Here is a 25,858-nt window from a genome sequence, read left to right on the forward strand (position 1 = left end):
ACTAGAATAGCTGATGCTCTAGTTCTCTGCTCTACTTTTTGGATGACAAAGGTATCAACTGTTGGTCAATCTCCTACCTGAAGCAGAGTTTGAGGGGGGAAAACCTACACGAGACCAGCCTGGTTGCACAAAGAGCTCTCTGACAAATTAAGGTCAAATATAAAAAAGAGAGGCACATAACTAAAATAGAATACCAACAAATAGCCCAAATCTGCAAAGAGGAAGGCTAAGGTCCAGAATTAGCCAAGTTTGCAACTAATGCCAAAAATAACAAAAAATTGCTTCTTTTAATATGTAAGGAACAAGAAGAAAGTCAAGGAAACAATAGGTCCATTAAGCAGATGGCAAGAAGGTGACTGGCAGAAGAGAGAAAGCAGGACTGCTTCTTTGCATCTGTTTTTATGCAAAAGGAAGAAATAGCCCAACCTAGCCACCCTGGACCAGATGGTTTCCATCCCAGGGCTCTGAAGGAGCTGACAGACATCACCTTGGAGCCACTGAGTGTAATCTTAGAGCTCTACTTGTAGCACAGGGGAACTACCAGAGGACTGGAAAAGAGTTGATGTGGAACAAATCTTCAAAAGGGGGGAAATGGATCCAGGAAATTATAGGACAATCAGACTGACATCAATACCTGGGAAAATTCCGAAAAAGATAATCAAGCAGAAGATTTGTGAACACCTAGAAATGAACAAGGTGATTACTAGAAACCAGCATGGGTTTATTAAAAATGGATCATGACAGACAAGCCATATATTCTTTTTTGATAAAGTGACTAAATAAGTAGACAAACAAAATGCTGTGGACATACTATACTTGGACTTCAGCAAAGCATTGGACCCATAGCCTACATCTTGATAAGGTAGAAAAAAATGTGAGATAGAGAGTGCCATCACTGGATGGATTCATAATTGGGTGACCAATTCGAGTCAGTATGTAGTCTCCATGTAGGTGAAGCTACACCTACATGGAGGGAAGAATGCAAGGGGTACCCCAATGTTCTGTCTTGGGCTCAATAGTCTTCAGCATCTTCATGTGCACTCCATTTGTGCAAGTGATGCGTGCACAAGCTTCGTGGTTGGGGACCCCTGTCTTAGTGGACTTTAAGTTAAGTATGAGCCAGGTATGTACAGCAGCTGGCAAAAAAAAAAAAATCAAACAGAGCAGCAAAAATAAGGGTTTGGAAGCTAAACTGTATGATGAAGAATTGAGGACCTAGGTATACCTAGCCTATTGAAGAGAAGGATTGGAAGGACATGATAAGTGCCTTTTAGTGCTTGCTTTATTCTACAAAGCACCTGAAGGCAGAACAAGAAGTAATGGGTGTAAACTTGTTAAAGAGAAGATGAACCAACCTAAAAGGAAGGAGAAATTTTCTGACAGAACAATTAACCAATGGAGCAACTTGTCTCCTGGAGTTGTGGATGGGTGCTCAATCACTGAAGTTTTTCAAAACTTGGCTGGGCAGCCATTTGCCTAGGATGGTAGAACATCTCCTGCCTTGATCAGAATATTTCTGAGCTCCCTTCCCACCCTGTGATTTGATCTCCTTTTCCTTCTCCATGCTAATTAAGAATAAAGTTTCAGCCATGCTCAAAGCATCACCTTGATTGGAAAGGGTATAGCCTGAAACCAGAGTATCAACATCTTCTGCTAACAGTTCTCCCTGCTGCCAACAGATCTGAGCCTTCATAGAGAAGTCTAGCAGAAAGCTTAGCTGGAGCCCCACAGTATTGTTTTTAGGAGCAGGAGAGTTTCAGAGAAAGAATCAAATGGATAGCAAGGGCTGAGCAGATACGACCTGGAGGAAAACAGTTGGCAAAGGGTGGTGCTGATGGGCCTGGAGAAGAAAAGAAGCAACATAAAGCTTAAGTTCCAAGATTCCTGGAAGTGGAATGATTACCCCTAAACTAATATACCCTCCTCAGTTCCACACAGTTCACTTTTATCTCTCTGTTGTTTCCCTTTCTACCTTCCATGAGTTAGTTAGCACTAATGTGAAACTTGCAACTATCCTGACTATCTTACCAGGAGGATAGCATACAAAACCAGAATGAACAGCTGCATAAACATGTGCACCCCCCCCCCCCCGCCACCAGAAAGCTTTTTCCTTTTGTTCCTCCCTGACATCCAGTATCTTCCTTCTACGCTATTAATCTAAAAGGAGAGGCACGTGTGGTCTTACTTTTAAGAACAATAAAGCCTTCGGGGAGGCCACCGCGGAGTCCCAGACCAAGGCTGTTCAGATCAGATTGCTTCTGCATCTGGATCCACTCTCGTATAAGTGGGATATTCTGTTTGTCCTGCAGGTTGTTTAGATTTCTGCCCAGCAGGCCTTTCACATTTTCAGGGGTTAATTCCTACAGAATAAATAGAACAAAACTAGTTAGAAGCAACTGTCACTTTGCTGCTTCCCCAACCCCCCCCCCCCACATATAGGACACATGTAAGACTTGCTTCAGGGAAGGGGTGAAGTTGTCCTTGATTGAAGTCACTGCAAGTGAGCAGAAACTCTTCTGCTTTTCTTACAGTTGAAGTCATCACATTTTGCCCCACAATGATTGTAAGTAACCCTGAGATGCCCAAATTCCCCCAGCCTGTTGAGGGAGAGGAACCAATCAGCACAGACTCACCTACAGGCATCCATGCCACTTTCTCCGGTCGTCGTTTGGCTGCACCCATCTTCTCCCACCCATACCCACAGCTTAGAAAAGGAAAAGCAACTGGAGTGTGTGGAGATGAGATGAGATAAGATAGAGACCAGTGGTGGGATTCAATTTTTTTACTACCTGTTCTGTGGGCATGGCTTGGTGGGCATGGCTTGGTTGTCATGTGAGTGGGTGGTCATGGGTGGGTGGTCATGTGAGGCATGGGCGTGGCCAACTCAATGTCACTCATGTTGAGAGATGCTTTGCCTAGCTGGACCTCATGACCTTGGGAATGCTGCAATGGTTGTAAGAATGAAAAACAGTGTCATTGTAACTTTGAATGGTCACTGAATGAACTGTTATAAGTCAAGAATTGCCTGTACAAAAATACTAAAAACTTCTTTGCTTGCAAAAAGCTGCCCTAAATGCAGAGCATTAGATTAGAAACACCTGCAAGATGGAGTTACAAGCCAGGCAGGGTGCCAGAGTACCTTGAGGAATTAAAATAGTTAAAATGCAATGATAACTATCAACAGCCAACTCTTGCTCATAAAGTGAAACCCTTTAGCAGGAAGGTCATTTAAGCTCTCCAGAAAGAGCACATCCAGGAGAAGTAATCCTTAGATCCAGCTGCACCTCTTAAAGATACCAGTTGGTCTCACTCACCTCATAAGATATCCTAAGGAAATCATCCAGATTTAAGGAAAGATCACATGCCCCACAGAAAGGCAGTAAAAAATCAGTGCCAACACCAGAATGTTTCTTTCCTGCCTTCTTTACAGGATTAACCGTGTAAAGTGGAAAAAAACAAAAGGAGTTTTCTTCTAACAACTGGTTCTCCAAACTGCTTAGAAAATTAATTACCAGTTCTAGCGAATAGGCTAGATCTGGTTGAATCCCACCTCTGGGTGTGACCAACTTGATGTCACTCATGTCAAGGGGTGCCTTGCCTGGCCTCTCCTCGCGTCAAAGGCCTCAAGGGGATACAATTTCCCTATTTATGTATTACTACTGAACATCCAAAATACAGGTGAAACTCAAAAAATTAGAATATCGTGCAAAAGTTCATTTATTTCAGTAATGCAACTTAAAAGGTGAAACTAATATATGAGATAGACTCATTACATGCAAAGCAAGATAGTTCAAGCCGTGATTTGTCATAATTGTGATGATTATGGTTTACAGCTCATGAAAACCCCAAATCCACAATCTCAGAAAATTAGAATATTACATGCAGTCAATAAAACAAGGATTGTACAAAGAACAATATCGGACCTCTGAAAAGTATAAGCATGCATATAACTCAGTACTTTGTTTGGGCCCCTTTTGCAGCAATTACTGCCTCAATGCGGCGTGGCATGGAAGCTATCAGCTTGTGGCACTGCTGAGGTGTTATGGAAGACCAGGATGCTTCAATAGTGGCCTTCAGCTCTTCTGCATTGTTTGGTCTCATGTCTCTCATCTTTCTCTTGGCAATGCCCCATAGATTCTCTATGGGGTTCAGGTCAGGTGAGTTTGCTGGCCAATCAAACACAGTAATCCCACGGGCATTGAACCAGGTTTTGGTGCTTTTGGCAGTGTGGGCAGGTGCCAGGTCCTGCTGGAAAATGAAGTCAGCATCCCCATAAAACTTGTCTACGGAAGAAAGCATGAAGTGCTCCAAAATCTCCATTAAGTCCAGGCTGCATTGACCCTGGACTTAATGAAGCATGGTGGACCAATACCAGCAGCTGACATGGCTTCCCAAATCAACACAGACTGTGGAAACTTCACACTGGACTTCAAGCCTCTTGCAGTGTGTGCCTCTTCATTCGTCCTCCATACTCTGGGTCCTTGGTTTCCAAATGAGATGCAAACGTTGCTCTCATCAGGAAAGAGGACTTTGGATCACTGAGCAACAGACCAGGTCTGTTTTTCTTTAGCCCAGGTAAGACACTTCTGACGTTTGTTGTTAGAAGCGGCTTGACAAGAGGAATACGACATTTGAAGCCCATGTCCAGGATCCGTCTGTGTGTGGTGGCTCTTGATGCACTGACTCCAGCCTCAGTCCACTCCTTGTGAAAGTCCCCAACACTTTTGAATGGCCCTTTTCCTGACAATCCTCTCCAGGCTGCGGTCATCCCTGCTGCTTGTGCACCTTTTTCTTCCACACTTTTCCCTTCCACATCACTTTCTATTAATGTGCTTTGATACAGCACTTTGGGAACATCCAACTGCTTTTGCAATTACCTTTTGAGGCTTTCCCTCCTTATGGAGGGTGTCAATGATGGTTTTCTGCACAACTGTCAGGTCAGCAGTCTTTCCCATGATTGTGATTCCTACTGAACCAGGCTGAGAGACCATTTAAAGGCTCAGGAACCCTTTGCAGGTGTCATGGCTTAATTAGCTGATTCGAGTGGGACACTTTGAGCCTAGAATATGGCACCTTTTCACAATATTCTAATTTTCTGAGATTGTGGATTTGGGGTTTTCAATGGCTGTAAGCCATAATCATCACAATTATGACAAATCACGGCTTGAACTATCTTGCTTTGCATGTGATGAGTCTGTTTCACATATTAGTTTCACCTTTTAAGTTGCATTACTGAAATAAACGAACCTTTGCACAATATTCTAATTTTTGAGTTTCACCTGTACACTATTTAATCCTATATGCCATAAGGGACGTAGGGTCTCAGACGCTGAGCTTGTCAATCAGAAAGGTCAGCAGTTCGGTGGTTTGAATCCCTAGTGTTGCACAACGGAGTGAGCTCCTGTTACTTGTTGGCTTCTGCAGCAATTCGAAAGCACGTAAAAATGTAAGTAGAAAAATAGGGACCACCTTTGGTTCCTGACTCCTCATCTCCATTTCAGAGCTGAAGAACCAGTGCTGTCCGAAGATGTCTCCGTGGTCGTGTGGCCAGCATGACTAAATGCCGAAGGTGGACAGAACACTGTTAACTTCCCATCAAAGCTGGTCCCTATTTTTCTACTTGCATTTTTATGTACTTTCGAACTGCTAGGTTGGCAGAAGCTGGGACAAGTAATGGAACATCCACACCGAAGCAGCTCATAATTCAAATAAATGCAAAATCCTTTAGAGGGGAGAATGAACTGTATTATGAACTTTAACAGCTGTTTGGCAGCTGTAAAGACTGAGCTCCCAAGATTTCTGGAGATGGCTGTGCCCATGTGGAAGGGCTTGGAGGCTGCAACAGCCTTTTCTTGGGGACCTGCGTCTTGCAATAAAGCATTATGTAAAGTTTTCATCTGTTCAGTTCTGTGTGTACTCATCACAGGATACACATGTAGGGAATGCTAAAATTAAAAAATTAAAGCCTCTGACCGTTGGAGTTAGCTGGGGATTAAAACTGGCACGTGGGCAGGAGGTGGGGAGAGGGCTAATGTATTCTTAATAGGCGCCTCGGATTAGTTGTAACCCCTGATGACCTATCCAATGGGACCAAAGGGGAGGGAAAGGGGCGTTGCAGTTAGGGACTGCTTATAAAAACCCTTACTTTTGAATTCAGGAGTGTGTTTTTGGGCTAGAATTTACAATTGAAGTCTTGCTCAAGCTCACCGCACTTTGCAAACCTACTTTTTTGTTTTCTTTTATTTTTATTAATAAAATTCTTTTCTTACTGATCCAAGTTTTTGTAAGAATTTATTTCCAACACACATGCCATCAGTCTCACACTTCTCTGGGTGTTATGGGCATACTGTCCTTGAAGTGAGATTTTCTGCTCAGAGAATAAGTTATATTATTAACAGAGTTTTGTGGTTTGCTAAAAGTGTCCTTCCTTAACAGAGCCAGATGAAATATCTGCCTGCTCTGCTTGAACAAGTTGATTGATTAGAATAGAGGTAAATATCTTAGAATACAGAGCAATGTAGATTCTAGTGTGAACATGGTTAGAGTAGAAGGATCCTATGGTTGAATTTGTGGCAAGCTGACCATAATTTGCCATAACTGATTCTTACAATTAGTATGTGATATGTGCAACTAAGAATGATAGTCTATTCCAGTGATGGCGAACCTATTCCACATGTACCACAGGTGGCACACGGAGCCATTTCTGAGGGCACGCGAGGGGTTGCTCTGTCAGCTCCAGTTGCATGCGTGTGCTGGCCAGCTGATTTCAGCCTTGATTTTCAGCTGTTTTTCACCCTCCAGAGGGCGAAAAACAGTCCAGCATGCAAACTGGAAGTCAGAGCTGTTTCTGGCCTCCGGAGGGCCTCTGGGAGGTGGGGGAGGCTGTTTTTGCCCTCCCCAGGCTCCTAGAAAGCCTCTATTTGCCTGGGGAGGGCAAAAAATGGGTCCACCGTGTCATCGCGCGCCAAAAGCGGGGGAGGGCAGGGGATCATGCGCGCATGCACATGGGGGGGTCACTCGCACATGCGCGTAGGGGTCGTGCACATGTGCTGGGGGAGGGCGCATAGAATTATGGGTGTAGGCATGCATGCGCAGCCCCCCGCTTTTGGCACACGATGGCAAAAAGGTTAGCCATCATTGATCTATTCTATACTCTTCACCTTGCTAAAAAATACTACAGGTAGTTCTTGACTTACAACAGTTCATTTAGTGACCATTCAAAGTTACAACAGAACTGAAAAAATGACTTATGACCATTTTTCACACTTACAACCATTACAGCATTCCCATGGTCACATGATCAAAATTCAAATGCTTGTCAACTGACTCATATTTATGACAGTTGCAATGTCCCAAGATCGTGTGATCAGCTTTGCAACCTGACTAGCCAAGTCAATGGGGAAGCCAGATTTACTTAATCATATCACTATTTTAACAAACTGCAGTGTTTCACTTAACTGTGGCAAGAAAACTCACTTAACAAATGTCTCACTTCATAACAGAAATTTTGGGCTCAAATTGTGGTCATAAGTGGACTAACAACATTGATTAGAACGTTGACTTGGCCGACTAGAGCTTGGAAGGTGATTTTTTTAAACACTAAAAATGTTTAAATCTTAAATATTTTAAAATTCAAAATATCTAACATGGAAGCTTTGAGAAATGTGGTATTGACATCCTTTTAACTTTCATCAGCATTTCCCTCCAGCCAAATGGTTTGTCTTCAGGATTCTTGGAGAAGCTCCCATAATTACCCTGCCAGGATGGCTGGGGAAAACTGACTTCAGCCACCTTTTACTTCAAAGTCCACTCACCTTTAGAGAGCTGCTTTTCAGGCCCAAAAAAGTTTGAATATCCATGTTGACATCGTTTTTGCTAAGTGCCCTGAGATCTTCACCTGGAGCACCTCCTGCAAGCAAGGAGAAGAATTTAGCTGATATTCTTTACTGGTCTTCTCAAATGAAAGAGCAATGGGATTTTTTTCTTGAAATAGTTTCAACATGTTTTATTAATAGCTGCACCTTTTCTAAATTGTTTCACCAAATGCATGGTGAGCTTTCAGGGTTTCAGAGCTGTATCTTGGGGCTAGTTGCAGGGTACTTCAATTTACATTTTATGACTAACTTTACTTAAAGGAGTGTTTCATATGACATAAGTCATGGAAACACTCCTTTAAGTAGTGTTGGTCATAAAATGTAAATTTCCAATCCATGTGAAATGATGGTGATGGGAATAGAGAGACAACACCCCTTAAATCTACCCATCAAAATAGATTTTGCAATAGTTCAATCTTTGCCACCTTAACAGAAGTTTTGCCAGGAAAAAGATGAAATAAATGATGGGACAAGAGGAAACATAACATGAAATATAACAATACTGTTTTAAAATGGAGTAGAAATTCATCTGTTTACACTCTCTATGCAAATTAGACTTACAATACTTGTATCTTTTCCAAACAAATAAATAAACTCAATTAACCTATGGCAACGCAATTCATGTTCCCATTCCAAATTTAGCATTGTATTTGCCTGCATCAGAGTACCTCAGGATACTGAAGAAAAGTCTATATCTAAACTCATAAAATCAACATATAATCATGTATTGCATTTGGGGGAAATTATTTATATTCAAAATGTATACATTAGGCAGAAAAAGTCCATGCATCAGTTCATATATTGTATTAAGAGGAATATACAATAGTACATAGAAACACTGAATTGATACTAAATACAGGCATTGAAATTGACAGATTTATTGGACTTATAAAATTGTCTTTGAGGCAAAATAGTTCTGCTTATTGTCATGTCAAAAGTACTATCTGATTCGCAAATGGACACTTCACTTGTGCAAACAGATTTGTCAGAGTTGCCATCTTAGGCTTGAGCTTTGCATTTGCAAGTTGCCATGAACTGTGGAGGGAGGAGTGGGATGAGAGGGGGAAATGCTACCGGCTCATCGTATCTTCCAGAGACACAAGGTCAGAGCTTGGGAATGGAATGCAATGGCTTACCAGCCAGCCAGCCGTTGAAGAGACTGTTCCCAAAACAATTTATTCAAATGTAATTGGACAATAGGGGATCTTGAGAGAAGAGGAACCGGATGGGAAAAGTTAACCCGAAATTTTGGCATGCGAACTTCAGTTCTGGCTTTGCTACATTGTAATCCACCTGACTTTTAGTAAAAGTATACCTTTCACTACAAATGGAGTTGAGGGTCTTTCTTAGCTAAGGGACCAAGTCGGAGCAGGTTTAACATTAAGCCAGAACTGCAATAACAACCTACCTGGAAGAGTTATCTATCATGGGGATTGGGCAACCATTCATTTTTCTGAGGGTGAGCAAAAGAAAAACTGGGAAGAAGCTATGTTCATAACTGGAGGGGGTGGGGAAGCACGGAAACCCTGGAGAACTGGCATGGCCAATTTGGCATTGGTGCCCAGGTGGACGCATTTGAATGGAGACTGATGGCCCATCCCAACTGCCCTAGAGGTGGTGAGACCCTATAGCTCCCAAATGCTCTTCAAGGGTAGGCTCATGTAGAGTACCATAGTTCAACCATGAGATTGCCAGGGACTGAATGACTGAGTGCAAGGAATCCTGATCCAGGAAAAGCTGCAACTGCTGCACAACATGAAGTTGTGCAAAAGCTCTCCTAGCCTTGGCTGCCACTTGCTCCTTGAGCAGGAGTTACAAGCCAAGGAGAACTCCCAAGTTGTGAACTGGATTTTTCTGGGGCCGTAGCCGTACCAGCCCATTTCAGAGTCAAAGGTGACAAAATCCCAGATGCTGGAGCCCCATGCACCCAAAGCCATTCAGTCTAATCAGAGTTCAGTCAAAACCTGTGGTCCCCCATACAGGCCCCCACAGCCTCCAGGCACAGCGGGAGGGCAACCACAGCATCCCCTGGATCACCAAGAGCGGAAATATAGAGATGGGTGTCATCAGCAAACTGCAAATAGCTCAACCCATGGTGATGGATGATCTTCCCCAGCAGTTTCAAATAGATGTTGAAAAGAAGTAAAGAATTAAGCCCAGTGGCAACCACAAAACAACAACTGAAGGCTAGACCTCTCATGTCAATGCTAGCCATTGAGAAGGAGAAAGGAGCTGAATCAATGCAGAACTGTGCTGCTCAGCCCCCACAGCCAACCCAAAAGAATACCATGGTTGATGGTATTGAAAGCCGCTGAGAAATCAAGGAGAGCAAGGATGGTTGCCTTACCCCCATGCCGCTCTCACCAGACATCAATCAGAATAGAGCTGGAAGTGACCTTGGAGGTCTTCTTGTTCAGTGGTCACCAACTGGTGCACAGAGAAATCTTTGCATTTCTCTTGAGGAGCCCAGCCGAAGTTTCCAGTGCTGCTCGCGCTTCAGTGTTTTGACTCCAAGGGACAGGATGGGGTCCTTCAGGCAGTTAGCTTGGCCACCTGTTAGCAGAGAGAAGTGCCAGGGGTCAACCCTAGCGTTGCTGTTCATTGCAGCTAGAAATATCAAGTACGGCTGAGAATTAACATTTCTCTTGTAGCCATCCTGGACGCTAGATCGGCCTCCTGCAAACTCTCATCTCTTGAGAAGCGCTCACTGAAGCGGTGCGGGAAACTTCAGCCGGGCTACTCGAGAGATGAGAGTTTGCAGGGGGCTGATCTAGCATCCTCAATGGACATCAAAGCTAGGGTTGACTCCGGCTGCTTCTCTCTGCTGTAGTGCTTCCTGGATGCGGTTTACCGCTCCGAGTCCCAAGCAGTAGGAAACGATGGCTGCCTTGGTGCTACCAGCTGGCACAAATATACTGCCGTGAAGGCAGAATGCTGATGCCATGCAAATGCGAGTAGCACTTCGCTCCTGCACCTTCCAGCCATCAACACTGCCACTTCGGCCCACTTGGGCTGCCCCCCCCCCGCTGCAACAGCACCATTACCTCGTTTTGGCTAGCAAGGGCTGCATTCCTTTTTGCATGTTGTACCACCTGCACGTGCCATCCCATGGGCCGGTCCCATATTCCAGAGCTGTAGTAGTCACAGGACTGGCCCTTTGGTCATCCCGGAGCAATTCCTCCATCCCGGTGCACTGGCCTGTGACTACTACAGCTCTGGAATATGGGACCGACTTTCCCACCAATGTCAGCAAGCCACAATCAGTCTGCCCCTCTTCGTTTTCCTTCACTCAGATTGACCAAGCTTCTTGAGAGAAGGAACACAAAAGGTTTCCAGGCTGTGTGCCTGGACCAGGTGCTTTCTCTGAGGCCTCCCACCCAGAGGCCTTGCAGAAGCAGACAGGTAGGCCCAAAATGCGGCTGAGCCTCCCTACCCCAGTGGACTGCAGGATTTAAAATTATGAATTTGGTGATCCCTGAGGTCCTAAAGGTTGGAGACCCCTATTCTAGTCAAACACCCTGCTCTAGTAGGAGACTCTATACCATTTCAGACAAGTGACTGTGTCGTCTCTTCTTAAAAACCTCCAGTGATGAAGCTCCCATAACGTCTGAAGCAAAGCTGTTCCATTGATTAATTGCCCTCACTATTAGGAAGTTTTTCCTTAGTTTCCATCCATTGTTTCTTGTCCTGCCAATCTGGTGCTTTGAAAAATAAGTTGACTCCTTCCTCTTTGTGGTAACCTGTCAAATACTGGAATACTAACCCCCTTAGTCCTTCTTTTAGCCAAACCCAAATCCTGCAACCGTTCTTCATATGTTTTTGTCTCCAGGCCCTCTATTATCTTAGTTGCTCTTCTTTGTACTTTTTCCAAAGACTCAACATCTTTTTTGTAATGTGTAATACAAAACTGGTTGCAGTATTCCAGATGTGGTCTTACTAAGGCTTTATAAATTGGTGGTTTTGATTTTCTTGCCTCTATTGTTCAAGCAAGAATTGTATTAGCTTTTTGCCTGCTGCCACACACTGTTGCTCATATTTAACTGATCATCCACTAGGACTTCCTTAAAAACATCTGGAAATGTCCCCTCCAGTGACATATTAATCAGTGCCTGGACCCAACTGCTAGTCACCATCCAGGAGGGGCAAGGAAATAACTGACAGGTGGTGTTGCAGTCCACTTCACAGGGCCAACAGGATCAAATTGTTTCCAGAGAAGAGGGCAAAACCCCTCCCTGAGCATCTCACATGGACCATCCCCATGCAAGGGATCCAACTAAGAATGGATCCAAGTGACTTTGTCCATCAGGTGCTAAACAAACTCCTTTGCCCAGCCCTGCAGAAGATCGTTGGACACCCCTCCCCCTCGACCTAGGTTCCCTCCCCCCACTTGTCCTCCGTGTTCCATCCCTCTTTTTATGGTTCTTCTGTTCTGCTGGCACTCTTTTCATTTCTTCCTTTTTATTGTTGTAAGCCACCTAGAATAGCCACACAGCAAGATAGGTAGCAAATAAATTTAACAAATAAATAAAAAATTAACAAAGAAATACCACATTTTTCGGAGTATAAGACACACTGGAGTATAAGACTACAAGGTTTTGAAGAGGCAAATTAAAAAAAAGGTTTTTTTTGCACTCTGCAAACCTCCCCCAAATGGCCCATTTTTCATGAAAATGGGCCCATTCCCCCCCCCAAATGTATGCACAGCCTTTAGGAGGCTTATAGAGTACTCCCGGGGGGGGGGGGAATTGAACAAAAAGTGGCCCGTTTTCCTTCCCCAGCCCCCAGGAGCTCTCTGAAAGCCTCCTACAGGTTCTGCATCAGTGGTGGGTTTCAAAATTTTTTAGAACCTCTTCTGTAGGTGTGGCCTGTTTTGTGGCTTGCTGGTCATGTGGCCGGGTGGGAGTGGCTTGCCGGTTATGTAACCAAGTGGGCATGTCCAACTTGGAAAATGTGGTGAAACTTACTTAACAATGCTCTTGCTTAGCAACCAAAATTTTGGGCTCAATTGTGGTCATAAGTTCTCTTTCTTTCTCTCTCTTTCTTTCTCTTTCTTTCTTCCCTTCTTTCTCTTTCCTTCCTTCTCTTTCTCTTTCCTTCTCTCTTTCTTTCTATCTTTGTCTCTCTCTTTTTTCTCTCACTCTCCCTCCATTCCTTCCTTCCTTTCTTGTGTGTATCTCTCCCACTTTCTTTTTCTCTCTTCCCTCCCTCTCTCCTTCCTTCTTTCTTTCTTCTCTCTCTCCAACTTTCTTTCTTTCTCTTTCTCATTCTTTCTCTCTCTCTCTCTCTCTCTCTCTCACACACACACACACACCATTTCCCTCATGTCTGCCACTGATAGGAAGGCAGAAGGAAGGACTTGGGCAGCGGTTGGACTAGATTACCTCCATGTTCCCTTATATGCTCCTAGGTCTACTCTACACATATATGTTCTGCTCAGTGCCAGTTGAAACTGTTTTGCGCTTGTGTGTGAGGGGATGTTCTTTTCCAATTTTTAATTTTTTTATAATTTAATTACTAAAACACACTCTAAAATATTTAGATATCAAATGTAAGAGCACTTCAACTATACAGTAAACAAAGGACTAAAATTGAAATATGAATTTGCAGAGCAATTTCTCTCTCTAGATATAAAGCTAAAGTCTTTCTTCAAAAACATCTACCACAAATTAATGTTCTTTTAAGGAGTGTTAAGAATTCCCTTGAATAGGAATTTTCACGGTAGGTAGCTGGCTACAGCAGACAACCAAAACAGATCCTTCCCATGATCAAGGTCAGACATGGGTCAACCATTCATAGAATATTGCAAGCCCAGGAAGTGGTGGATAGCTGGTTTCCCCGTCTACCATTCCTTAAGGAAAAATGTATTTCCCCTTTCCTTTTCCTCAAGTAAAAGAGAAATCTTGTAAACATGCAATGGTTGATATACACGTGTAACAATATAATAGATAGCATAATGGAAAAAACTGTGGGAATTAATTTTTTATAGCAATCAAACCTCTCATGACCTATTTATCTATGCAAATAGATATAATATTAATAAAATGATGTGCTTTATTTTATGGATAGTAGGAGGGAAATAGTAATCTTACTCTTCATGGCAATGTATGGTATGTCTATTATCAATCTAAATATATATTTGGTTATACCAAGTAAACAAATAAAAATAACCTCCTGCTTGTTCTCATATTCCTGGTGACATTGAGCCAACTGAATAATTTACAGCTTCTTTTGAAAGAGTCTCAAGTCTCCTTAGAACTGGGCACCTCCTTTGCATCTTTTGAAAATATTCCACTTATAGTGGAAAAAAGTGCAACAAAGATGTCAAACAGAAGGGAAGGCCTTAATTCACATTGTGAAACTAAAAAAACACACACACACAAACACAGACACAAATATTTTCTATACTTTATCGAAAGTGAATATTAAATTGAGTTGTAATATTTTTAGAACTGTTTTCTTTTTAACTAAACATTAAATGGTAGAGTTAACTCTAATTTAATTTTCATTTGATTGTTAGAAACTACCTCAAGTATTCTGACGCACCAAGCTTGCCCCCGCCCACCGCTCACTGATTGGCTGGCTCACCAATCGCCCCGCCTCTGATATCTCCTTTCGTTCTCTGCTGCCCGAACGAGTGAATGAGGCAGACAGAGAATGAAAGGAGATAGCGTAGCCGAGGCAAATGAGCCTGCAACCTCCTTCATTCACACATGTTCGGGCAATGGGGGGGGGGGGCTTTCTCCCATGCCTTCAGAAAAAGAAAGAAAGTGTGCAAGAAATCCCCTCCCCATTGCCCGAACATGTGAAAGAAGGAAGCTGAAGGCTTATTTGCTTCAGCTACGCTATCTCCTTTCATTCTCTATCTGCCTCATTCACTCGTTCGGGCAGCAGATAACAAAAGGAGATATCAGAGGTGGGGCGATTGGTGAGCCAGCCAATCAGTGAGTGGTGCGCGGGGGCAAGCTTGGTGCGGATGTGGGGGGGGAGCGAGCGAGTGCTGAGCAGCGATCGGATGGGTGGGGGGAGAGAGCGAGGGGGGGCAGGTGGGAGGAAGTGTTCCTGTACTGTCCTACAGGATGAAGGGGTTCTAAAACGTATGCTCAATTTCACCAACCCCTTCTGGCAAACCGGTGCGAAGAGGGAGCAATCCACCCCTGCTCTTCATGGTCATTTTGGTGAAGGGGCGGGGTTTCGGGAGGCAAAAAATGCTGTATTCAGTGTTTAAGATGCACCCAGATTTTCAGCCTCTTTTTTGAGGGAAAAAGATGCGTCTTATACTCCGAAAAATACAGTAATGCTTCAATTATATGTAATTCAAATAGCATGCACAACTCTAAGCCTGAGTTGCTATGTTCAAGGAGCATGCAATACCCAAATAAAAAACCAAGTCATGACTTAATCTAATTACTCAGTTCACCCAATTTATAAGGACAGAAAATGTTGTGAACCACAAACTACTTGGCACAGTTTTAGCCTAGCCTACTCTATTGTATGAGTGATATTGAACTAAACATGGCCTTACTGGAAAGATTTGTGCTTAGATTCATCCATCCATCCATCCATCCATCCATCCATCCATCCATCCATCCATCCATCCATTCAAATGTTTTTGTACACACTCCCTCCCCAATCTAGGGACTATATTGTTTGTATAGATGCAGTTTAAAGGCAATTTAAGTCTTGATTTCAAATTGTTGTTCAACAAGATCTAAACCTCAACTAATGTTTCCTCTATCAATATTTCTGCTTACCCAGAAATGGCCTGATCAGTTTATAATATTCACTGTATTCATGGTGACGATCTGAAAAAGCCCGCTTGGCTTTTGGATAGAGATGATCCTTGATGGCTGAGGAGCAATTGGATGGGTCAGGAAAAGTGGCCATCCTGCCAAGAAAAGGCAAGGTAAGAAAAAGGAAGGGATCTTGTCTCAATTTCACTTCTCCACAAGATTTAAAAAAAATAGTGCTTTTAGTAACACCTAAGCTGCTGACCGGAAGAACTAGTTGAAAGGAGCAGCATCAGCTATTCAGCTTAGTTTTGATTTTCTTTGGTATGGGCTCTTCCTCATCCATACAGCTGTGGCCACATCAATAAGATATAGCAATAGCAATAACACGTAGACATATATATATATATATATTGCTCCACAGTGCTTTACAGCCACTTGGACTAGTCACTTTCTCTCAAGGCACCTCACCTCACACCTCCCAACCCACCTAATAAAGATATGATACAAAGAAATAGATATATAAATAGATGTTGAAAGAATTCACTCACTTAATGATCATTTCAGTTATCATGCTGAGCTGGTCCTCATTCAGGAGACAGATGTACGGCGCAAGCACTTTCAGAAACTCACTATCAATTTGTGCTCCTGATTCAATGTAACGCTGAATAACTGCAATTCTCTAAAACAAATAATTCCAGAGTTGAAAGCAAGCCACCTGCAATCTTATGTTGCTTTAGTTTTCCCAAATTAAATGTATGCCTTCCAAATGTGCTAAAACAGCCACTTCTAGAATTTGAGGATACACCAGAATGCTGGAAATTACAGTCCCAACAGACTTGAAAAGTGGCAAGTTGGCCTCATACATCTGGATGGATTGCTCTTTTCAACTGCACAAGTAGGTTGAAATAGCAAATGTAAGTGTGTGTGTGTGTGTGTGCACGTGCTGAGTCCTGGGCATTATAATCATATGGCAACCAGAAAGACCATCTAGTTCAATATTCTCCATGCTGATTTAACTGACTTTTCTGTACTTTGGAGAATATTGGACTTAGATGAACCTTGTGATTCTTTCCAACCTACAGTTCTGTGAATTATAATGCCTAGAATTCTTAGCCAATGCCTCTGAAACTCAGCACAATAAAAGAAGGCTAGTCCATTGCCTAGAAAATTCTAGGACACTTAAAGTAAAATGAGAAGAATATAGCACACTCCGGGGTGGGTTCTGGCAGTGACTACTGCCAGTTCGCTCATGTGCGCTTGCGCAGTGTAATAAAAAACAAGAGAGAGAACCATCTCGGGAGCATGGCAGGCCTGGGTCGCTGCCGGTTCTAGCAACCCAGGCCACCAAACCACTACCGGTTCAGCCGAACCAGTCCGAACCGTTAGGAGCCCAGCAATGGCACACTCACAATGTGTGTAAACAAGGAGAGAAAAATGGCCAGGAACTTATAAACTGTTTCTCTTTAAAGAAAATGACGGTTGTTTATAAGCACTAGGTTTAGAAATAAAGAAGAAAAAGACCCAGAAAGACTGGGTGCATGATAATGTTTATATTAAAAGTCCCATATTATCTTCATAATTACCAGCTCATCACTGGAGACAGATTTCAATAAAGCTTCAACTGTGCTCGATGAATTGATAATCCATTCCTTGATGTTCTTTTCATCGATTAGATCTTTAATGAGTCCAAGTTTATTGAATACAGCAGGAGGATATCCCTTAGGAAATACCTGCAAGGAGCAAATAATTATGTAATAATTGGTATCACCTCTTTGATGCACACATTTATCCAGGAGCTGGTTCTGGTATGGCCTCATGAAGAGGTTTCTGCAGAAAGATTTTTAGTAGTCCTCAGGATATTTATGGGATGGACATAAAAGTTGTTAACTGCTTAGTGGAAGCCCTGCTCCTTTTAGAATGGGCTGTGACATATCTAAAAAGGTTGGAATTTCAATCACATTTGTGACGGCTATCGTCATTTTTCTGACCCACTAAGCACCATAGGTCTTCTGGCAATCATCAGGGTTGCAGGAATGAGAGGCAGAGCTGAGAGAGAGAGAGAGGGGGGGGGAGAGAGAGAGAGAGAGAGGGAGAGAGGGAGAGAGGGAGAGAGGGAGAGAGGGAGGGAGGGAGGGAGAGAGGGAGAGAGGGAGAGAGGGAGAGAGGGAGAGAGAGAGAGAGAGAGAGAGAGAGAGAGAGAGAGAGAGAGAGAGAAGTGTATCTCTTCCTCATGAGGCCATCCTTTGATCCAGCTGATCTGGACAATTTCAGTTGTTCAGAAGTTGATTGGCCTACACCCCTCTTTAATATTTTCATAAAGCCACTGGGATAAGTCATCTGTCTGTTTGGGACGAAGTATCATCAATATGCAGATGACAGTTTCATATTATAGATCTCCATCCCCAGCCGTCCAAGTGAAGCTGTTGAGATTCTTTTCCAGTGTTTGAAAACTATGCGGGTTTGGATGGGGAAGAACAGATAATGGCTCAACTCAATGGCTGAGTGGCTATGGATTCTGGGTCCCCCTGATTCAGGAGCTGCAGAGTTTCCATTTTGGTTTTGGATAGGTGGGGTGGCATAGTTCTATTAAGACTTAGTGTGCAATCTGAGGGTTCTCCTGGACTCATAACTCCTGCTTGAAGAACATCTGGTAGGAGGCCTTTGTACAGCTGCACCTTGGGTGCAGCACCCATTCCTGGATGGGGAGGCCTTGCTCACAGTTACCCATGCCTTAGTCACCTCCCAATTGGACTATGCAGGCAGCCCATGAAAACTATTTGGAAGCTTCTATTGCTTCAGAATGGGTAACTCTGTAAACAAGTAATGCTTTTACATGGCATGGGATTACTTACATTACAGGTTACTTGAGTCTTCTCCCAAGTAGATCTGGCATGCTCCATTTTCCTTCTTTTAAATGTTGTCATCTTATGGGACCTTTTCTTTAAACCACTCCCCATATATGGCAGGTCCAACTCTACTTGTTTTAGGAAAACCTTGGAGATCTGGCTTCATGAGGGACCAATTGGACCCTTATGGTTATATGACCACGTTGCTTAGTTGCCATTTTATATTTATATTTTGTATTTATATATGGATTTTTTTACTTATATATATATATTCTTTCACATTTTTTAAGTTTTTAAATCTTAACAATAAATAGATGAAGAATAAATAGTTAACAGTACTATTTTTTTTAAAAAATGACATGTTTATTACCTCATCCAGTTTGTCCTTGACTGCTTTCAACTGTTCATCTGTGAAAGCGTTATCTGAAAACGCACTAATATTGTTCACTAGGTTTTCCTTAGTCAAGCACAATTTCAAATCCATAGGAGAATAATTTAGAAGTTCATCAATCTGGTCATCATTTAGTATCTTCTCTGGGATGACTTTCTCCTCTGGGCACTCTGCTAAGAGAAAACTCACAAGTTAACTATGGTTACAGAATGTTTAGGTCTCTCCAGATTGTGTGAATAGAAGTAGGAAAACCTGCATGTTTTTCTAAACATCTTGGCAAATGTTTCTATTGATCAGTTATATTTATTAAAAAAGAATCAGTGGAAAAGAAACCCAAATTAGAAATCTTTCCAAAAATGGAGTTAAAAAGAGAGAATGCTAATAGAATGAACTGAGAAGTCCATTCATTTTTAATCTGGAGTGAGGTATGCTTAAAAAAACTGGAGGTCTTATTTAATTTTGAAAATTACCCCACACACCATTTCTCTCACCCAACATATTGCAATATGCTGTTCTGGAGTTCAGATGGAGGAATGTGTGCAGTCTGTCCATGAAACCACAATCTAGTTTTTAAGGCATCAGGCTAGAAAGCCAGGGATTGTGAGTTCAAGTCCTGCCTCAGCCATGAAAAAAACAATTGGGTTATTTTGGGTCAGTCCCTCTCCCTCACCCAACCCACCTCACAGACTTGTTGTGGGAAAAATAGGAAGAGGAAGCTGTGCTGGATATGTTTACTACCTTGAGTTATTTGTAAAAATAATAAAGGTGGGATACAATTTAAAAACTTCCTTTTTACAACCCTGCAATCCTTAATTTGGGGTAGAGTATGGGTGACTGGATGGAGCTGAGCATTTACTGGCAGGATACAAACAAATAAATACTTTTTTTTCTTTTAACACCTACAATTCCTTCCATCGGGATGGAGTCGCAGCGACTGAATGTTTACTGGTTGGATGCCCTTCCTGATGCCTATGCGGAGTTTGCAGCAGATATTTTCTCTTTGCGCCCGGAGAGAGAGATATCTGCCACTACCAAGGATCGAATTTACAGCCTACTGATTGCAAGGTGAGAGCTATATCTGTAGGCCAACATACTATTCAAAACAAACAAACAAATAAATCAAAAAGAAATCCTCACACTATGAAAATGAGTGCATTTCAGGGGGATTCACAGGAAAATTAAAAATGTCAGGACCACATGAATGAAGCCTCACCCTTCACAGAAAAAGAGTGTGACTTCAAGCACACAGCCATGGCTGCCATCCTGTTTTTTCATCTCATCTGCCCCTCCCAGATGCCTTCTACCTTCTGCCCACAATCTGCTGTTGCTGTATCAGAACCAGTTCTGGCACTCTATTAGGAAGCAACTCCACATTTTACATACCAATCTCTCGCTTTGTCCTGGAGGATTTAAGGCTTTCCCTAATATGGTCCAGCTGATTTTTTGACAGATCAGAATGGAGATTGGAGTTTTGTAACCAAGGCATTAAAACATTCTGCAGAAAGAAAGAACACCAGGTGATGGAAAGTGCATGGTTTGAGAAACCCCATACTAATTTTGACAAACAGAGACAGGATTTTGCTCCCATTTTCAAGTGCACGTTGGGTGACATTTGGAATTGAATTCCTGGAATAAAGGAAGGGATGCGGTTTCCATCAGCCAAGGTACCTGCATTTCAACAACTGGTATTTCTATGTCCTAAAATAGAGGATTGGCTGCATCAAAATCCAAGTTGTTAACAATTTATGGATCTGAAAATTTTGCTTCACTTAATATAGGATTACAATTGGATACAGAACAATGGAATGTTTTGAAAGTTTATCATTAATATGAAGATTATTTTTTTACTTTGTTATTGTTTTTTTCTGTTAAAGGCAGCCAGGAGAAATTACAGGTTGACAAAAAACTACAGGAGACTTGACATCTTACAGCAATTACCGATGAAAATTTGGAGAAATCTTTTTTCAGAATTGGAATGGATCTTGGAGGTCATCTAGTCCAACCCTAAGCTCAAGCAGAAATAGGTCCTATGCCATTTCAGACAAATGAGAGAGAGTTATTTGTGCCACCATGGGGGTTTCTTCTTGGATTTCTTCTTTTTCAGTGGTATTGTGCTGGGATGAGCTTTTATAATTATTATTTTCAGAGTTTTTCAAGCCTCTTGAGTTGTTTTTCCCTTTAGGATTTTCACTCATGGAATCCTTCCCAAGCTCTCTCTAAGTTTGTCGAAATCTGATCTTTTAAAGGGTAAGACGCTAGTTTGATTATGGTTTGTTGCTTGTGTCTGCAGTATATTGAATTTAAATATGACATGGTCACTCTTCCCCAAAATTCCTGCAACTTCAATCCCCTCTATCATTTCTTCTCTATTAGTAAGTCTTAGGCCCAATATAGCTGTCCTACTTCCATCCTCTTCCTTTTGAATAACAAAATTGTCAGTTAGATTGGTCAGGAACTTGTTTGGTCCCCTATGTTGCAGAGTTTAAATTTTTAATTAAAATGTAAATTAATTAAAATAATTCTAATTCTAATTCTAATTTTAATACTATTAATTCTGAGATTGCTAATTTACCATTTTCTAGCCTGTGACAAAAGACCTGTCCCTGAAGTTGACATTCACAGATTTCATGTGGTTTCTTTCTTGGTTGCTGAGGGAGGCTGGCTTGACATTTCTATTGAAAATGGTGCAATTGGAAATGATTCAGATTCAAAAGATGATCAGATTTGTAGCTCAGTCATGGATACCTGAAACATACTGATTCTACCTCCAAGCTCATTTGGGTTTTTTGACTTCCTTTCTCCTGGTGGAAAAGTAATCTTTTTTCTGTTTGGTTTTTTTCTAATGTACCTTAGGAATACTTTGCAGAATACTGGGATCCAGGATTAGAATCAGTTGACTCAGTTGATCCAAAACAGAAGGTGTCCATGTAGAAGGAGGCCTAGGAGAAAAGTGATGTCAACAAGTCACTTCTGACTGTAACAGCAAGTTCATTCAGTAGTATTCCTCAAGCATATCTAACAAGATTATGAAGGGGGTGCTCATTTACCTTGATGATATTCTCGTCTTTATGGAGGCCTTAGAATAATATGTGAAGTTGGTGTGGCAAGTCCTGGAAAAACTTCTGGGCGCCAAGCTCTACCCAAAACTATCAAAGTGTGAATTCCACAAACCTCCTTGGATTACCTCGGGTATCGTATTTCCAGTGAGGGGATAGAGATGAACTCAGGGAAAGTGAAAGCTGTGCTCGCCCCCCCCCCCCCCGTAAACAGCTACAAAGTTTTCTGGGTTTCATTAACATCTATTGGCAATTCATCCTGGCTTTTGCAGAAGTCACTCTGCCCCTGACTGAACTGTTAAAACAGGGCCATCACTGACAAAGCTGAAGCCAAATCAGCATATTGAGTTGACAATGGACTGTCAAAAAGCATTTGAGAAATTAAAACAGCTCTTTGCCCAAGAGCCCATTCTGCCACACCACGACCCAGAACAGCAATTCATAATCCAGGCAGATGCCAGTGATGTGGCTGTAGTGGCAGTGCTGTTGCAGAGGGACAAAGAGGGTCAACTCTTGCCATGCGCTTATGTCTCCCAAAAACTCACCGCCACTGAAAGAAGGTGGGCCATTTGGGAGAAAGAAGCCTATGCAGTCCATTGGGCACTACTGATCTGGAGACATTTCCTAGAGGGGGTGGGGAAGTGCCATTTGAGGTCTGGACTGATCATAAAAACCTTGAAGCCTTAAAAAGCCCCAGGAAGCTGTCTCTAAAGTCCACTGGGTACAATACTTCAAGAGATTTAAGTTCGAACTGAAGCACATCCCTGCTGGGAAGAACTTGCTGGCAGATGCCTTATCTAGGAAACCTCAGTATGACAGTTAGAGGGAGGAGGTAATTCACGCCATAATTTCCCCCAAACAAACGGCAGCTCAAGTCACCACCCAAGGCCAGACAAGGAGACCATCTACTCCCAGCCAGGACAAGCTGACCGCTGCAATGAAATCGGTGCGGCCAAATGACCTCTGGCTCAATGTCAAGAAAAACATCCTGACAATGAGAGATGGCTTAGCCTGGAAAGGATCCAAACTGTACATTCCTGCAAGCCTGAGGCTGGTGGTACTACAGCAAAACCATGACACAAAGCTAGGTGGTCACTTTGGATTCCTAAAAATGCTCCACCTTGCTAGACATCAATTTGGTGGCCTAGGATGAAATGGAAGACTATGTGAAAAGCTGTTCCACATGTGCATCCATGAAACCCGGCAAGCCCCCTGGGTTATTGCAATAGATGACCAGCCCCAGCCAACCACGAGAAGAGATCACAATAAATTTCATTGTAGAGCTCTCAGACAGTGGCGGGAATAAAGTAATTTGGACAGTTGTTGACTTATTTTCCAAGCAAGCTCATTTCATCGCTTGCTCAGGATCACCATCTGCTAAGCAGTTAGCGAAGGTGCTTGTCAAACACATTTACTGCCTACACGGTGTATCCAGGAGAAACATCTCTGACCCCGGAGTTCAATTCACCGCCAAGTTCTGGAGGGAGGTCCATTGGGTCCATGCAAAGACTTAGCTCGGTCTTTCATTCAAGTACAAATGGAGCAGCGGAATGCATGAATGCAATGGTCGAACAATACATCTGTTGTTATGTAGATTACCAACAAGACAACCTGCTACCATTCGCTGAAGTAACGTATAACAATGCTGTCCATAGCAGCACTGAATTAACTCCTTTTCAAGTTACCAGCAGCATGGAATTTGTTCCCATGCCTGAACTGCCCAGAGAGGCCCCCTCCTCATCCATGTCTCTGACTGAATGGATGGACGCTTTAAAAAGGGGTGGGAGAATACAAAAAGAGCTCTGACAGAAATGGTAGAAGAATACAAGAAACAAGCTGACAAGCACCGGTCGCTCCAATCCCCCTTCCATGTGGGGGATAAAGTTTTTTTGTCTACCAAATATATATGGTTAAGAATGCCTAGCAAGAAGTTAGGGCCAAAACTTTTAGGTTCCTTCCCAATTGTAAAAATAATTAACCCAGTTACAGTTCAACTCAATCTGCCTAGAATTCTAGGGAAAATCCACCCAGTCTTTCATTGTAGCCTGCTGAAACCTGTGATTGGGTGTAATGTAGGACCACAGACCCAACCACCCTCTCCTCCACACAAGGAGAAACTCACTACAAAGTGAAAAAAAATTAGACTCTAGATTGTATAGAGGTTGTTTGCAATATTTAGTGCAATTGGAAGGGGTACCCTTTGCCTGAAGCTACATGGGTGAAAAGTTGGAATGTAAAAGCTGACAAGTTAGTAAAACAATTCCATGATAAATTCCCTGATAAGCCAAAGAGTCCCCCGAGGCGGGGGGGGGGGGAGATGTGGTTAGTTATGCTACATTACTCTTTTTACAGGACACAATTTTCTTCTGAGGGGAGGCCACCTGTCAGCCCTGCAGACATCTTTTCTTTTGGATCTGAGGCCTGCCACACTTTCTATTATTCTACTATGCATTTTCTATTGTGGGAAAATGGGAGAGGGGATTATACGGAGTTAGATGATATGTAGCCATAATAAAATTATTTCTAGAAAGCCAACATCATTGTTTGTCTCTGTATCTCTGCACCTGACCGGAACTGGATGTATGGAAGCTGCCAGCATGGCAGCGGAACATTGGACCATGTGATGGACTTGTGGGTGTGGGGGCAAGATCTTGAACTTTCAACTGGGTGGGGAAAACCGGGAAGCTTCCAGATTTAGGCATTCCCAGATGTGCCAACATGGCTCTCTTAATAAATTGGAACTTTGAGCAATACATTGCCTTGGACTCTGACTTAACTTTCGATGCTATTTGGAACCCTGACAGAAGTAAGTGGTAGTCTACTTTGTCAAATGCCAAGTATCTACAGCATTTTACTGGTTTACTAATTTAGTCACTTTATCAAAGAAGTATAAAATGGTTGCTTGGCATGATATATTTTAAACAAGCATGCTCATTCCTAATAATCACCTTGTTCATTTCTAGATGCTGAAAAAATCCTCTGCTAAATTACCTTTTTCAGAATGTTGAGTTAATGTCAGTCTGATTGGCCTATAATTTCCTGGATCCATTTTTCCCCTTTTGAAGATTTGTACCACATCAACTCTTTTCCAGTCCTCTGGTAGTTCCCCTGTGCTACAAGTAGAGCTCTAAGATTACACTCAGTGGCTCCAAGATTACAACTGTCAGATCCTTCAGAGCCCTGGGATGCAAACCATCTGGTCCAGGTGATTTGCACTCATCCATGGTGGATAGGTATTCTCTTACCCTAGCCTTGTATTTTGACTTGTGTACCTATTCTGTCTCCCATGGTGCTGCTTTTGATAGGTTGGGCTATTTCTTCCTTTTGCATAAGAACAGATGCAAAGAATAAATTAAGCAGTTCTGCTTTCTCCCTGCATATCTTCTTGCCTGCTTCCATTAGTGAACCTATTGCTTCCTTGACTTTCTTCTTGTTCCTTACATAGGTGAAAGAAAAATTTGGGGGGTTATTTTTGGCATTACTGGCAGTTGCCAGTCTTAGCTCATTTTGGGCCTTGGCTTTTGTGACTCTCTCCTTACAGATTCTAAAGATTGCAATGGCAAACTGCTTCTGAACAAACTAATGTAGAAAATGTAGGGACTTGTCAAGGAAATTTCCAAGTATCAGACATGATTGAAATGAAGTTTAAAAGAATTTCTAAACAAGTTAGCATTAACTAACTTAAATATATTTTACTATATTAGATTTATTAGATTTATATTTCATCTTTCTTCTTTGAGTTCAATATGCTTTACATAATGATCCCCTTTATTTTACTCAAGATGCATAAAAATAAACCATAAGGTTTTTATCTCACCTAATCAAGGGCGACTGGCATTTTCAGGAGAGTTTCCATTTATAGAATATTTCTATTATAGGAGTTTAAAAATACTAAGTACTTAGATATTGTAGAAGAATAGTTGTACATAATATTTCTGCAGGATGATTTGAAGTTAAATGA

General features: G+C 42.3%; 1 protein-coding gene across 3 annotated transcripts in view; it reads right to left on the minus strand.

The window, feature by feature from the left end:
• Nucleotides 1–25,858, minus strand: part of LOC309398880 (mesothelin-like) — a 69,337-nt gene that overhangs the window by 38,489 nt on the left and 4,990 nt on the right. For 2 of the 3 annotated variants that reach the window (XM_081966153.1, XM_081966155.1), the window contains exons 5-12: nt 21,690–21,780; nt 20,225–20,336; nt 18,821–19,014; nt 17,188–17,334; nt 16,153–16,283; nt 15,626–15,759; nt 7,815–7,909; nt 2,186–2,360 (exon numbers count right to left, since the gene is read on the minus strand). In XM_081966153.1, the coding sequence (XP_081822279.1) occupies nt 2,186–2,360; nt 7,815–7,909; nt 15,626–15,759; nt 16,153–16,283; nt 17,188–17,334; nt 18,821–19,014; nt 20,225–20,336; nt 21,690–21,780 (1,079 nt within the window). The remainder of the gene's footprint in view (nt 1–2,185; nt 2,361–7,814; nt 7,910–15,625; nt 15,760–16,152; nt 16,284–17,187; nt 17,335–18,820; nt 19,015–20,224; nt 20,337–21,689; nt 21,781–25,858) is intronic. The other variant, XM_081966154.1, reaches the window with a different exon arrangement.

The sequence above is a fragment of the Natrix helvetica genome (assembly GCF_964273705.1).
Source record: "Natrix helvetica genome assembly, chromosome: 13".
NCBI lineage: Eukaryota > Metazoa > Chordata > Lepidosauria > Squamata > Natricidae > Natrix > Natrix helvetica.